General features: G+C 38.7%; 1 protein-coding gene across 2 annotated transcripts in view; it reads right to left on the bottom strand.

Annotated features, from left to right (window-relative positions):
* Positions 1 to 854: 854 nt before the first annotated feature.
* Positions 855 to 15,995, bottom strand: part of LOC126831498 (glycoprotein-N-acetylgalactosamine 3-beta-galactosyltransferase 1) — a 37,756-nt gene continuing 22,615 nt past the window's right edge. For both annotated transcript variants that reach the window (XM_050562022.2, XM_050562021.2), the window contains exons 2-4: positions 7,851 to 8,134; positions 4,388 to 5,046; positions 855 to 3,324 (exon numbers count right to left, since the gene is read on the bottom strand). In XM_050562022.2, the coding sequence (XP_050417979.1) occupies positions 3,154 to 3,324; positions 4,388 to 5,046; positions 7,851 to 8,133 (1,113 nt within the window). In that variant the 5' untranslated portion in view covers position 8,134 and the 3' untranslated portion in view covers positions 855 to 3,153. The remainder of the gene's footprint in view (positions 3,325 to 4,387; positions 5,047 to 7,850; positions 8,135 to 15,995) is intronic.

The raw sequence follows: 15,995 nt of genomic DNA, 5'->3' as shown, positions 1-15,995 counted from the left end.
GACCCCTACGCGCAAGCGAATTATTAAAAAATAAAATTAAACCATATGTTAGTCCCGAAATGACCTAGTTTGTGTCGAGTGGACGTTAAACCCCATTTCTCTCTCTCTCTTATTGTCAAAGATGTAGACAAGTCATTGTGAAAAATACATAGGGTGCTTAACTTTTTTCTTTGTGTATAGATGAAAGTCAAGTATTTGAATTCCCCCAAAAATATTCTATAGTCGTATAGTGTTGACGTTGAGAGACAGTAGCCAATATTCGGACATATGATTTATTAACCCGATTCATGGTGTTCACATTTTCTTATAGTTTCTGTGTGGTTTCAAACTTTGACATATTGACGCTATACACACATTGATAGATGGTATTTTCGGCTAATATGTCACAACTAATGAACAGATTAATTATTGTTGGTTGTGACTGTTTAGAGTCTGCATGCCTTACAACTTAACGCACGCGCAGGGATCTTTCCCGTGAGAGGTAACCGGAATACCCGGAGTGCACTCACGATGTTGAGAAGGCGCCCCACCAGGGTGACCGGCCAGGTAGAGTTCGAAGCGCGACACTATCATCACAATACCACTAGGACGAGGTGCGAGGCGGGTTGAACATTTTTAGAGCCTCCGGGCGAAATACGCGATTCGGAGTATGTCCTCGATAAAGAACTCAATCAAAACAAATAATTTTAACATCGATCACTTGTGTAGTTAGTGATAATTTAGATAAAGCCAGCTTTGAATGAACCGTAGGTTTTTGAACTTTTAAATCCTTCCGAAAGCGGACTCGATGAGGTTGGGATGCCATAGGTCTTGTTGTACCTTTATGCATTTATAATATTAATTAACAATTCAGCTGAAGAATATACTTTTATTCTTTAAAAAAAACCATAATAAATTACCAACAATAAGACAATCAAACCAAAGCACACACCTATTTTTAAATTCACGATTCGTCATTTTAACCCTACAGAATCACTTGTAAATGGCAATATTGTGAAGATGGATCTCTAATAAGAATACCGGTCCACAAATGGTCCAGTTCCGTTCAGTATTTATAAACATATATGGAATTGAAATGCAATAAGCCGGTCGCCATTTTGTTGTCCACGACATTTATTGATAAGCCTTTTTTAAAACTCGATTAAATCCAAGCCGGAACGGGACCATTATCTAGGGATGGTATTTTGATTTGGTATTCATGATAAATAATCAATCTGAGTACATATTTAGCATGTATTAAGCCGTGCGAAATCTGATAGTTTAATGGAGGTTCATATTCACTGGCTAATTTCTATTGATCTGAAAATCATATATATTATTACGTCGTGTTTGATAGAGGCGAATTCAAATCTGTTTAGTTTTCTTTTGAGTCAAATTTGAAATTGCTCCGTATGACTTATAATGAATATATGGCGATTAACTTTAAGTTTAATAATATCTAACTGTTGAATGTAAATAAGTAAGTCCCGAATCGTGATACCCATCTATTAAAAGCGCCCTATAGCCTTGGGCATTTGTTTACATACATAAAAAGGAAGAAACTCAATAAAATAAAATAAAAGTTTCTCACAAATTAGTAATATTTCTTGTAGTGCTCAGTAATATGAAAATTGAACATTAGAAAATTATAAGCCCACACTTAAACATACTCCTCGCAGGGTTTCGCTGGATTAGACCTAATCCCGCTCTACACTGCCGTAATGAAAGCAAATTTCTGTTCCAAATTATGACTGGCCAATAGTCCGATTAACAACCAATACCTAGCCGTGTAACAATATCATTCCAGTTTAAACAGATCTCCAATTTTGTTACATAACGTTACGTCATGACTCACGAAATTTATTACGCCCAATTAACCAGTACATAGCAGAATATTGCAGAAAAACTAATTGCGTGACAAACGAGGCTATCCAAAACGGCTATACAGTAAACAATACTGTTTGGTGACGAACAATACTTTCGCCGTTTTTAATACCTTAACCTTAAATCACTGTCCAACGTTTTAGGGAAGACCCAGCTGAAATTAAGGGCTGCCATGTTGATTGCACGGGAAGAATAGACAAAAGCTCAAGTATCAGAAGTCAATCCAGCAATGGCCAGAGAGGGATTTCTCGGGCCATTGCTTCAGGAATATGCACTTAAGGAAACTTTAAGACATAACACACCTAAAACATTACTTCCTCCACAGCACATCACACACAACTAATAAACAACCGTGTATATATGACCATTATTCCCAAACTATTATCTGCGCTTTTCACAATTCATTTTTGAAGTCATATTTAACCTTATAAAGGACATTATTACAAGCCATATCTGGAAAGTCGGCCATTTTGAGGAAAATGTCATAATAGTTTAATACACTACTTTGCACCAGAAGATAGAATTACTTACGTCATAAGACATTACTTAATGTCACAAGACACCACTGTACGTCATAAGATATTATATCACGTCAGGAATAATATTACTTTACATCAGTTGTTATAGGATATTACTTCAGGTCAGAAGACACCACTGTACGTCATAAGATATTACTTCACATCACCACTTCAGGAGACACCACTGTACGCCATAAGATATTAATTCACACGTCATAGACAACGATGCACGTCATAATATATTACGTACTTCACGTCAGAAGATACCAAACTGTACGTCATTAGATAAAATATTACTTCACGTCAGAATACACAAATGTACGTCATAATACTTCAGGCCATAAGGACGCAATTTTCGCGTCAATCACGGCCAAATCAGCAGACGTAAATTAAATTTACAACACTATAACAACGAATGATGTTTATATCTGGGTTCTATCTGTTTCTTTAGATAAACATAAGTACGTGAGATATCTATTAAAAAAATGTCACCCATGAAACATTAATTTACACATTAACACCCAGAACGACGCCATCTTGAAGTCATTCTGAAGAGAAAATATTCAGCATTGACGTAAGCAATCAGGCAATTATCACAGTTTCTCGTAAATGATATAACATCCGTCGATTCTTATTTCATTAAAGTTCCACTTTATTGGAATAAAGAATCTAATTGGTTAAACAATTCTCCCATTTCTTTTGACTTCACATTCCTTTAAAATTAATAATTCAATGTAAAGTTAATCAAGTCTGCACATCACCACATTGACTTTCACCCCGCAGCCGGCGTAACTGGGATGACTTCCGGTTTGTTGTTCAAATTCTGTAATTGTGAAATAATGCCATACGGTCGTAGATGGTAAATATAGAATTCTAAACTGTACATTTTCTCAGCTGGTATATAATGGAACGATATGGCGTAATCACTAATATTCTCTGTTCCCTGTAAAATACAGCACAATATACTCATCTGATAAAATTACATCGAAAACGAGTGGAACATGGGTGGACTGGACAAACGGGCATTTTGGGCTATTATCGTAGGCCTGGGACCACTGGGTACGAAATACTGGATAAAAATGCCCCAGAAGAACGATTAAATGAAAAACTGCGGAATATGATGGCTACACAGGAGTTTGGGCAAGTCTCGCTGGGCTTGGGCCGCAGGGTAAGAACGAATAAGGCGCTATTGGCTGGATATATAATAATGTCGGAAAATAACAGGCCAACCTGTAGCAAGTGAAGGATGCACGGGCTAGTTTTGCTTTATGAAAGACTAGGCCAATTTCGATTTCAAGATTTTAATTTGATTTAATTCTACAAGTACACACATCACGAGTCTAGCTAAATGGTCATACTCCAACATGTGTCATTTTTGTCAAATCTAATCTCAAGGATTTTAAAAATTCAAGAGGCTTGAAAAATCGATTGTAGAACATGGTTTAATAGCACACATTTTTAAAAAGAGTTTAAAAAGAACTTAAAATAAAAGGTAAAATCAAACTTCCTACTCTTCAGCATTATCTAGGCAATTTTACTCACACAGCCTCACTATGACCTAACTTTATTTCCAACTTCATACGTCAAGGGGTCTTTTACGTGCATGCCAAGGTGACCAAGACAGGGTCTTCAATTTTTAGTCCCATCCAAATGACTTTGCTTGAGATCTAGGTCCTTACGCACCGAGCCACCGTCCCCCCCCCCCAAAAAAAAGAGCTATAGACGTGGAGTATGCGATACCCAGCTGTCAGGCATGTAGCAATAAACATCGCACATCGTGTGGGGTTCACGCTGTTTATTTTCGTAGCTGTATCGTCTTTAGGTCTAATCAAGTACCCAGTGAATGTTTTCAACTTTAAACAAATTTAATTATTGATTTTCAAATATAATAGACACAAAAAACCAAAACAAGCACATAAAATCAAGGCTTGTTGGTTTTTACCGGGAGGAATGCCCCGCTTCATTCTCAGTTTGTGTTTGTAAAACTTTGTAATTAGAGTCCTTACCTTTTTCGCTCCATCGTTGTCGTATTTATAATACCAAGGTGGGAAACCTCCAAACAAATGTGTCTCGGGATTAAAACAATGGAATCTAGTTCTGCCGAGAGCATCTAAAGAATTTCCTGTACTGACACCGAGGTTGTACAAACACTTTCCAATTTCTGCATCTTCAGCGCCGCCATCTTGGCGGCAACGTTTCGTATCGTTTCCATAGAGACCAAAACGTCTTAAAGCCTCTTTACTCAGGACATAACCCGCACCGCCACTGTAATACCCTTGTTTCACTATCACTTTAAATCTATGACCAAAATACACAGGATGTGACGTATTCTGTCCTGACAAAAAATATCTCAGGTTTTCCACGATGACGTAGGTGTCGTCGTCTGCTTTCATAAACCAATCTGCTTTGTTATAATAATTGTCGTAAATATATTTAAATGCTTGAATAGTTTTCCCTGTTAAATGATCTCTCCCTTCGGATACATTTAATCCTATCGTAGGGAACGTGGCGTTTGTTTCCGAACTAAAGAATAATAAAATGTTGCAGCGTTTTCCCCAAGTATTTTTCACATGTCGAGCTTTCTTTTCGAGAGTTTTAGGTGATGTCATGATCCAACACAATACGCGAGTGGATTCAGAAAGCTTCTTGGCAGCCGATTCGTCATCTGAAACACATCATGAACATTATCAAATTAAATTTATATAAACAAAGTATAGCGTGCGTGCGGGTGTGTGTGGGTTGGGGGTGGATGCCTGTGGGGGGGGGGGATTCTACAATCCAAACATATTAGCTTTCTTAAAATGACAAAATAAGAACATTATACTGACGGACATATTCTATACACCTTATATCCTATGTATATAATTATAGTGTGCCTTATGTGACCAATATGATTGACATCATTAAAGACTGGAATTACAAAAAGGAAAGTTGTACTGAAAACAAATCTTCACACGGAGAAGAATAAAATGTGCACCAGAAAACAGGCAACCCTACTTAACGACCCTTGTAGTGAGTCCAAACTACGCCACTTGACTCGATGACTGACCGTGTGCACGCTCAAACCATTCGGCCACCTACCACACTCGTGTAGTTTTAAAGTCTCTGAAAGTCAGTTCAGTGATTGGGAAACATCTTCCAAATTACAATATTTAGGAAATTGAATAACTAAAAGCGAATACCAGTCCATTATTAACAAAGATATGATGAATTGAAAATTTGTCAGCATTCTGCATTCTGTACAGACGATATAAACAGAATATGGTGAACTGCTCATGCCACCCGTATTCTTCGTCAAAAAATGAAATGGGGTTTAATGTCCTACTGTTCTGCTCCGAACTGCGCTAATGAAGACGGGTATACTCACTCACTGAGCCACCGCAGCTCCTTCGCAAATACCATGAAGTATTTCATCTTTATTAAAACTATATTAATTTATTTTTCTGACATATCAGCTTATCTAGAAAATTTAACTCGAATAACAAATGGCGCAGCGGGCGATAATCTGTTTTTTTTTAAGATATGTGACTGTAATCTGACTGATTATAGAGTATTTACTAATCTAGATGTTAAAGAAGGTTTTATATGAAAATATTTATACCGTACTACTGACCCTGTACATTAAAAACAGGAAGTTAACACATCTGTACACACAATTATATAACAGCTAAATCTGCCTAATGCACGTCACTTTTCTGGCCTCAAATGGTATATGACCTATTTAGATATTTATTCACTACGTTACAACTTTTCAATCGAACTCGATATATAAAAAAATATATTTTATGTATAATTCATGAGGTATGACAAACACACATGTGTATACCAGAAATACTTCAAATAATGTTATATACATCATTCGGGACACATAGATCCATCTACTTCATACTTCGAGAATAAATCTCTGTCCTGAATGACCGCCATATCAAACAATTAGTATTGTTTTGTAATGCGGTTCTACTCTGTTTCACTTCTGACATACACACAAAGAGTATATTAACCTGACATACACACAAAGAGTATATTAACCTGACATACACACAAAGAGTATATTAACCTATTCAATTATATTAAATGTAAGCAGAATAAATACTACGCAAAATTCTCGAAGTATACTTAGTGTTATCGACTAAAATCGTTGATTATTTATTTTTTTATATCTAAGTTTATATACTATCAATTAAATAGATTTTCATATTGTTAATTAAATTTTATATCACGAGAGAGAGAGAGAGAGAGAGAGAGAGAAATGGGGTTTAACGTCCACTCGACACAAACTAGGTCATTTTCGAGACTAACATATGGTTCAATTTTATTACAATAATTCCCTGGGCGGAGGGGTCTTTTGCAGTGGGGGGAAACAGGAGGCCCCGAAGAAAATCCACAAGGTTGAAGAAGCGAACCTACTCCTCGTCACGTGCAAGCGGGGAATGGAAACCAGCCGCTTGCCTCATTGAGAGACCTTATGATCCAAAGCGAACGCGTTAACCATTGTTGCTGAAAGCTTTATTATATCGATTCATTGTAGCGAGTTTTACCCACAACTTAGTTCACTGTAGCGAATTTTACCAACAATTCAGTTGAAATACCGAGTTTTACAACAACTCAGTTTAAATAACGAGTTTTACCAACAAATGAGTTTAGCAACTTACCCCTGACTTTGAATAAACAAGTACGATATACCACATATTCCAGGAACTTGGCATGGCGTCATCGCCGCCATCATATTATAAATCGAAGTACGCCTATCGATGTGCAAGAACTTAGCATGGCGTCATCGCCGCCATCATATCATAAATCGAAGTACGCCTGTCTATGTGCAAGAACTGGGCATGGCGTCATCGCCACCACCACATTATAAATCGAAGTACGACAATCGATGTGCAAGAACTGGGCATGGCGTCATCGCCGCCATCATATCAAAAATCGAAACGTGCCTATCGATGATCAATTTTATTGTCCAAGGAACAAGAACGCCAAGTTGAATGTTGATCACATTTGAACTAGTGGGGCCTTGGGCCTTATTCGAAGAACATCGCCCCCAAGAAGAAGAAAGGAAGATCAACAAAATGAGTAGCGATTGGGGTCCTAGATGCTTGTCCAAAGGGTTAACATTCCTTGCAAGTAAGAGTAAGGTAGATGCCCCGTGGCATGTTCATGTAGATAACCGGTTTTATCTTTGATTCATCTCAGAATGACGGGTCTTCTTTGATTTGGGTCAACTATAAAATAAAAGGCCCTGCCTTCTCTCGGTACTAGAAAATAAACCAGAGGCAAAGTTTCTACTTAGGTCTGGTTTGATAAAATTGAACACGTTAAGGCTGATCTTCTATTTTCCACGCGTTGCACATTCATTGCACCATAGACTGCATGGCGGTGTGTTACAGTGGTGTGCACTATGCAGGAAGACGTTTGCCAACAGACATTCCATTAATCAGAACAATTATTACTTAAAACATGTCAACTTACCATGATGGAAATGTGTATCCTCAAATTCCACTTTGTGAGGGTCCTCTAAATTATCCAAATCTTCGTGAGAATGTTCCCGACCGTGCTCGTGCAAGTGAGAATGTACATCTACGCTGTTCTCTGCAAGCCTCCGTTCTCCTAGGGCATGGGGATGTTCGGGTGGAACACGAACCACAGTCCCTTGTAATGATATCATAGAACTAAAGAAAAACGTTATGACGATACCAATGGCTATGCCCAGTAAAAATTGTATATGGGCGATTGAACCCTTGTAACACCTCATCCTGAAAAATATAATAATGGCAAATTAAAATTGTACTGAAAATGAAATTCACAACCGGATAGGCATACTTCGTTGCTCCCTATCCGTCCTGGTGTTCCCAACCGTCCTGGTCTCCCCAACATTCCAGGTCTACCCAACAGTCCGGGTCTCCCCAACCGTCCTAGTCTCCCCAGCAGTCCGAGTCTCCCCAGCCGTCCTAGTCTCCCCAACAGTCCTAGTCTCACAAACCGTCCTAGTCTCCCCAACAGTCAGAGTCTCCGCAACCGTCCTAGTCTCCCCAGCAGTCCGGGTCTCCCCAACAGTCCTAGTCTCCCCAGCAGTCCGAGTCTCCCCAGCCGTCCTAGTCTCCCCAACAGTCCTAGTCTCACCAACCGTCCTAGTCTCCCCAACATTCCAGGTCTCCCCTACCGTTCTAGTCTACCCAACAGTCCGGGTCTCCCCAACACCCCATGGTCACAACCGGACTGGTCTCCTCAGCCTGTCTGACAATAGATTACACCTAAATACTTGCGTATCTTCAGTAGCTACAATTGTTTTGGTATCTTGACTATAATAGGTCTGACTGAGCCAGAGCTGATTGAACCAAATCGACTTCCACACCTCGATCAATGAAATTTCTATACCGCACATCTGTTCATTTTACAGACATGAATACAGGAAGTTAAAATAGGCAATGTTTGAATATATTTTACTGAGAACACAATTTTCAACTATAAACAATTCATAAAAACTAATAAATTATCAAATTCCGGAAGATGACAAGTTTATTAGTTTTTTATGAATCGTGTTTGTTTAAATTGTATAGTATATACTGAGAGCAGTTTTATTTATATATATATATATATATATATATTTTGCGGTCGTGGTTTCAATACCGTACCCGGTTTTTTAGTCAACTGGCGGGGTTTCGATTCCCCGGCTGTACGTGACAAGGAGTATGGTCGCCTGTCCAACCTCGTGGGTTTTCTCCGGGTCCTCCATTTTCCTCCCACTGCTAAAAACCCCTACGCGCAAGCGAATTATTGAAATAAAATTGAACCATGTGTTAGTCCCCCCCACCCCTCTCTCAATACCCGGTTTGAGGTTATGTGGCTTGGAGATAGGGGGCGCCTTCTCAACCTCGTGAGTTTACTCCGGTTTCCTCACACAGGAAAGACCCCTGCGCGTGCGCTAAGACAATACTAAAATTGAAAATATGACAACTTGTCTGCAATATCACCGTCAATTCGGAGCGGATGTTAAACATCTAGAACAACAACAACAACGTTTGTACTCCGGGCTTTGACTCGGATTTGCTTGTAGTGTATTGTATTATGTGGCTTTTTTTGCGACGTGGTTGCCCCTTGCCAGTGGTTTAGGACGAGCAAAATTTCCCTCGTAGCACACTGTATAAATATGGCGAGTATGCCCGTCTTTATTGGCCCAGTTTGGGCCATCTTCGCTAGCCAAGTGTTACGTTTAGACCCTTGGCTAGCGAAGATGAGTTTGGTCAGAACAATAGGAAGTTAAACCCCATTTTATTTCAAACAATATTTTCTTTGATCAAACCAACTGCTGATTTTCTTTTGGGTTTTTTTTGAATCACACACCCATTCATAGAGTTGACATGACCAAGTGTTTTGGACGCACAACCATTCAAAATGAATTTCATTCTAGTTTCAAAATGGCCGAGGTGTTGTATATCATAGTTATTTACTTTATTTTTCCCCTTTCTCCAGATTTTAGTTCAGCTAATGTATTTGTTCAGCTAGAGGTCCCATTCGCTTTATTTTGTCCATTTTATGTCTATTACGACCCTTTTAATTTATAAATCTTTATGTTTACACACGGTTAAATCTCTAACTCAATATCATCCAAAGTCTTACACGTTGAAAACAAGAATTATCGGTCAATTAACATTGATGTTATGGTCTTACCGGGAAAAGGTAGGCTTCTGATATCCAATATTTAAGACAAAATAAACATTTTACCATTGGTAAACGAATCGTGTACCATAGTGCATTTCAATGTCATTTGTAACAAGTGACCAGAAAAAACGAGGCTAGACATATTTCACAACTCATGTCAAACCGTGACCCCATATTTTATCTAGAGAGCATGCGCAATAGACTGGAATAACCAGACGCTAGAAATTGCCATTCGGTTGAGACTCATGGCGTATTTCGCTGAACATAAATGATTTGAAATTAGAGTTAAAACGGAAAAAAATTGAATGTAAATCAGTTTATAATATACAACCAGATTACATTATTATATGCGTTGCGACCGATTTGGGTCAATTCCTAGGTCCACATTTTAGCGATTTAGCTCCTTTAAATCTCGGTTGTTTACTTAATTTTTTCTAGATTTTATTTTAGTTAACGACTAATAGAGAATCTTCTACGAGTCTCTTTTGATATCAAACAATATGGACACAAGACGATAAGGTAAAGAAGAACGGGGCTTTGCCGAGTTTTTGTTCATTTTATCGACGAGTAGAGGATTTTATTTATCACCCATCCCTTTCTTCCCTTTTAATTGACCAATTAAATTCATGTAACGTATCGCTCAGTAGAATATGCAATTTATAACACAAGCGATATCTACTGTGGAATGTGTTATTGGGTGATAAACGTATTTATTCATTAAAAGGTCCCGATTTAGTTATCTTCTTTTCCCGGCTTTTTATATTTCTAAATATTTATACGATTTTAAAAGGACGATATTTGTGATAGAAATAGTTAAACACTGTCCAAATATAATTCTTAACATATGGGTATGGGTTCATCAACCCCCGTGTGCATCCTTTTATGCAAAAAGCTAAGTCAAGATTGTTTCCATGGAAAATCCAAAATGATTTTTAAAAATCTTAAACACAACTAACAAAGGTTGGCGTGTGTATAAAGTTCCATATAAAGATATCTTAAACGGTTTATGAGGTGTGCTCACGAAACACAAACGGGACACGGCGACGGTCCGAGCCGATTTCAGTATCTCCCCTCCTCAACACCCCAACTCCTTCGGTGCGGAATAATAACACCCACATGCGTTTTGCGCCATTATAGTTCCGTAGTTATTGTCCTAATTCAGTCATAGAGATGGCATTCTACTTGTTTGATAACGAAATCCGTGTATAAAAGTAACAAAAATAAAACAAAGAAAGCAACAAACCTTCGGTGATAAAAAAATCCCTCTCTTTAAACTTTGAGAAATCGACACAATAAATAAACACAAAATTCTCTGACAAAGAGACCACAAAACACACTTAAAGAAACAATCTTCGCCAGGCTAATATTTAATTAAATACAATAAGTTATATCACACCTGGCCAATTTATAACCACTTGTCCGAAACTATCCATATATATTTCAATTAATCGCCTGACCGAAACTACCCAATGTATATTTCAGTCAATTCCAATCCATCCCAAATCCAATCAAAACACGGCAAATTGGATATGTATTAAATAACGCGAGCAATAGTGTTACACGTGGCAGCTATTTCAAAGCAAATCACAGAGTTCAATGCATACATATTTTTGATGGGACACTATGTTTAGATCTATCGATAGATATACATAAAGGCCATAAACGTTATCTACCTACGTATATAATGAAGTAGAATTATAAGCCTAGAGGCCATATATCATAATATGATATGTACTACTTATATTACATATTGTTATCAGCCTATATATTGGAGATATGACAGTATATAATTATTTGTATCTACATCTATTGGCAATACGCCTTGGAGCTGAATACACACATACATAGATTTTATTGAATTACGAAACAGAGAAGAATATGATTACTATAACAGATATTATTTCAATTAAATGTGCACGAAATGGACTAACAATCTCAATGACTAGGTAAACATGCATTATGTAGGAGCTAAATCTGACTATTGCATTGTTTAATTTGGCTTCAATTGTTACATTTCAAATGTTACATACATTATTATTTTAACATTTATTAACAGGGCACCCTACTCCTTGCCATGTACAAGCGGGGAATCAAACCACGCCATTTGACTTAATGATAGACCTTATGATCTAATGCGCACGCATCATACCATTCGCCCCCAAGCACTCACCCCCCACCCCCACCTCCGATATTCAATCGAGTCGAGATTTGACTCAGTAGCCCCAAACTCACCTAGAAAATTCAACTCACAAGGATATAAAACTATACGGTAGGCGAATATAACTGAGCGTTCACTGGACAAATATCAATTATTTGAAGGGAATGTCAAATGCACATTGCTTTTTTTATTGATATAATGATATATTTTAAGATCAACATATCAATTTTATACAGATGCGAACAGCTGGATATTGTCAATGTGTCCGCTATGTATTGTTCCCATTTCACATAAAGATTAGTAGCTGAACACATATAGGTCTTACTTGAAGGAGCTAAACCTCTTAATTCAATATTTACAGAATATTCGAAATTCAAAACACGCATTAGGATTCATTATTGGTTCATTTCAATTAATAATAATGTTATTATTTTACCGTGAAAAATGTGATACTAAAATCCAATATTTAAGACACAATGGACATTTTTTTAAACTACTGATTTCGGTATGGACATAATAGTTACGAGCGACATTTGTAATGACCCCCCCCCCCCCGACCCCCCCCCCCCCCAAAAAAAAACATACTCTGGAAGACAATGCGAAAGTATTTATTTGGCTGATTCTGAAGTTAAAAACCCAAGAACCCATAAAAGCCCCCCCCCCCCTTACACCGTACATAAAAACAAACAAAACCGTGTTGAATGGACTAACCATACTGCTCGCGTATTTCATGGAGAATAATTGATTTGAAATAACAATATAAAATTTAAAGGTAGGTTGCCGTCAACGAAACATACTTCCTCAGCAGCTCAGTCGTCCGGGGAGTCACATATTTTTTTCTTTTGACGGTTACACGAAAATCTGATTAAGAGCCACAACCATTACGCTGTCTGTCCACATTAGCTCTGCTTGAGAACATACCACGAAATTAGTTGACCGACATTTTAATTTTAGTCGAAAGCACTAATATACTTCTAGCATTTACTATTCTATTTATTGAAATTGAAAATGTTTATTAAGTCTTTGTGTTCATGAAGGAGGCAAACCAGATTAGAACAGCGATACAAAATAGTTCTCTTTGTGCACAATGGGTTTTCTGTTGCACCACCGTGCTTCTCAGGTCAAGGGGTTTGAGTGGCCGCATGGCTTAACGCGTGCTCGTTAGATCATAAGGTCTGTCATTGACTTAAGTGGCGTGATTTCGATTCCCCGCTTGAATGAAATGAAATGGGGTTTAACGTCCTACTGTTCTGCTCTGAACTGGGCTAATGAAGACGGGCATGCACCATACAATGTGCTATGAGGGTAATTTTGCCCGGACAGCGGCACTATGGCCTACTCTTATATCAAATTCCAGCTGTCAAGGGATCTTTTACGTGCACGCCAATGTGTACACGGGACCTCGGTTTTTCGTCCCATCCGAACGAATAGACAACTGTCCTTGTCCCGCTTGTATGTGACAAGGAGTGGGGTCCTTCGGTTTCCTTCCTTGTAAACTACAATATTGTGAAAGGTGAATCGGCTCAAAAATGGCTCAATTCTGTTCAGTAGATCACCCTTGATATTTGGATTTTGTTATCGTAATTAAATATAACATAAAAATATCATTCTTTTTAATCGTCCTAATAAATACAAAAACATTCTGTTTCTCTTACATAATACATTATTGTTAATGCCCATCCCAATTACCCAATGAACTGGTTAACCCACCATTGTTGACTATAAAATATAGTTGGTTAGACGATTAAGTCAATTTAATGATATCGCACAGTGTGGTCAAAGATTAAGTGCGTAATCAGAGTAGACTTGTGAAAACAACATAGGCATAGATACACGAAACAAAAATCAACACACCATTTGATACAATCCTAGTCGTTTCCCGGTTGTTTGCGTCGAGTTGTGAAAAATAATACTCTATTTTTAACCAAAGGCCCCAAACTGAAATCTGGTGTACGGCGAACAATCAGTAGCCTGGATAGTCAAGGCTCCGGGGTGGGACAAGGTAGTTATTTTTCATGTAGTAGTCAAAGCAACCTTATAAAGAGATCAGATTACTACATGAATTGTCCTAAATCAGATAGTCGCCCCACCAGAGAGAGAGAGAGAGAGAAATGAAATGAAATGAAATGAAATGAAATAGGGTTTAACGTCCTACTGTTCTGCTCCTAAACTGGGCTAATGAAGACGGGCATACGCCATACAGTGTGCTGTGAGGGAAATTTTGCCCGGGCAGCGGCGCTACGGCCGACTCTTATATCGAATTCCAACTGCCAAGGGATCTTTTACGTGCACTCCAATGTGTACACGGGACCTCGGTTTTTCGTCCTATCCGAACGACTAGACAACTGTCCTTGTCAGGCCTTCCGTCCTGCATCACTGACATGGGGAAACCACGCTGGAAAATCTGGATGAACTTTCTCGGCCAATGCAGGTATCGAACACCCGACCTCCAGGCTAGCGAGCCAGCGTCTTACCCACTTAGCCACGTGATCCCCCAGAGAGAGAGATGGAAAGAGAGAGAGAGAGAGAAAGAGAAATTGGGTTTAACGTCCACTCGACACAAACTGGGTCATTTCGGGACTAACATATGGTGTAATTTATTTCAATAATTCGCTTGCGCGTAGGGTTCTTTACTTAGCAGTAGGAGGAAACCGGAGGACCCGGAGGAAACCAACGAGGTTGGACAGGCGACCCTACTCCTTGTCACGTACAACGGGGGATTCGAAACCACGCCAGTTGACTCAATGACAGGCCTTATGATACAGCATGCACGTGCTAACCATTCGGCCCTCCAACCCCCCAGTACCCCACCAACCCACCTACCCAATCGCCCCCTTACAGTATGTTTCTAATTTAAAGATTATGCCTATAAACATAAAATATAAAGACTCTGGGCGAGATTTTAGCGTTATACGACGCTTCTAAACTACAATATTGTGAAAGTTGAATCTCTAGTAGGAATATCAGTCTAAAGACCATTTTCATGTGCGCGTTTTCGCGGCGTTTCCTCACGCATTTTCGCCGATTACATGGAAACGGTCTCATTACATTTGCATTAGACCGACTGTCTTCCCGGCGGAAACACCGCAAAAACGCGTACATGGAAAATGGGCTTTAAAACGGGTCAATTAAGTTCAGTAGGCCTATCTAAAGAAATCACGCCGCCGCCGCCATCTTTATTTGCCGTGAACCAAATCGATAGACCTTTAAAAAAAATAATAAATTCGGATTGATTCCAAGCCACGAGATTATCTATCGTTGGTATGGGGTATTTTGATTTTGTTTTCTTACATCGTGTAGATTAAGCCGTGAGAAATTTGACATTTTCCGCACCGTTACTTGTCTAAACATGTCTAAATTAAAACCGTTTGACAAGTTGTTCGATATGATAACACATGACGTATAATATATACGCCGTGCAGTGCGCTGCGGGAGCGGGGTGTGTGTGTGGGGGGGGGGCCTTTTAAGTACACGCCAGATATCGCCATATCCATCTACTCTTTCTCGAATTATGCGTCCTACCCAACTGACACATGCTGATAAATACCTGGGATCGAACCCAGTACCTCTTGCTAAGTGAGCCTCAGCGGCTTACTCACTGAGTCTACGACGTGGCTCTTGCAGATGTACATCTAAATCTCTCTGCTGGTGGGTTAAAATGGCGACGGTATTGATTTCATGTACTAATGTACATATTGTATTAGGTATTTTTTGGAGTTGATTTAGGATAATGATAACAGAAGGAACAGGTATTGTCAATATTTAATACACCCTACCTGTATCATTAGACAATATTT

Source organism: Patella vulgata, chromosome 9 (assembly GCF_932274485.2).
Source record: "Patella vulgata chromosome 9, xgPatVulg1.2, whole genome shotgun sequence".
Taxonomy (NCBI): Eukaryota; Metazoa; Mollusca; class Gastropoda; family Patellidae; genus Patella; species Patella vulgata.
Note: the sequence above shows the minus strand (reverse complement) of the source record. Positions and strands in the feature narration are given on the sequence as shown.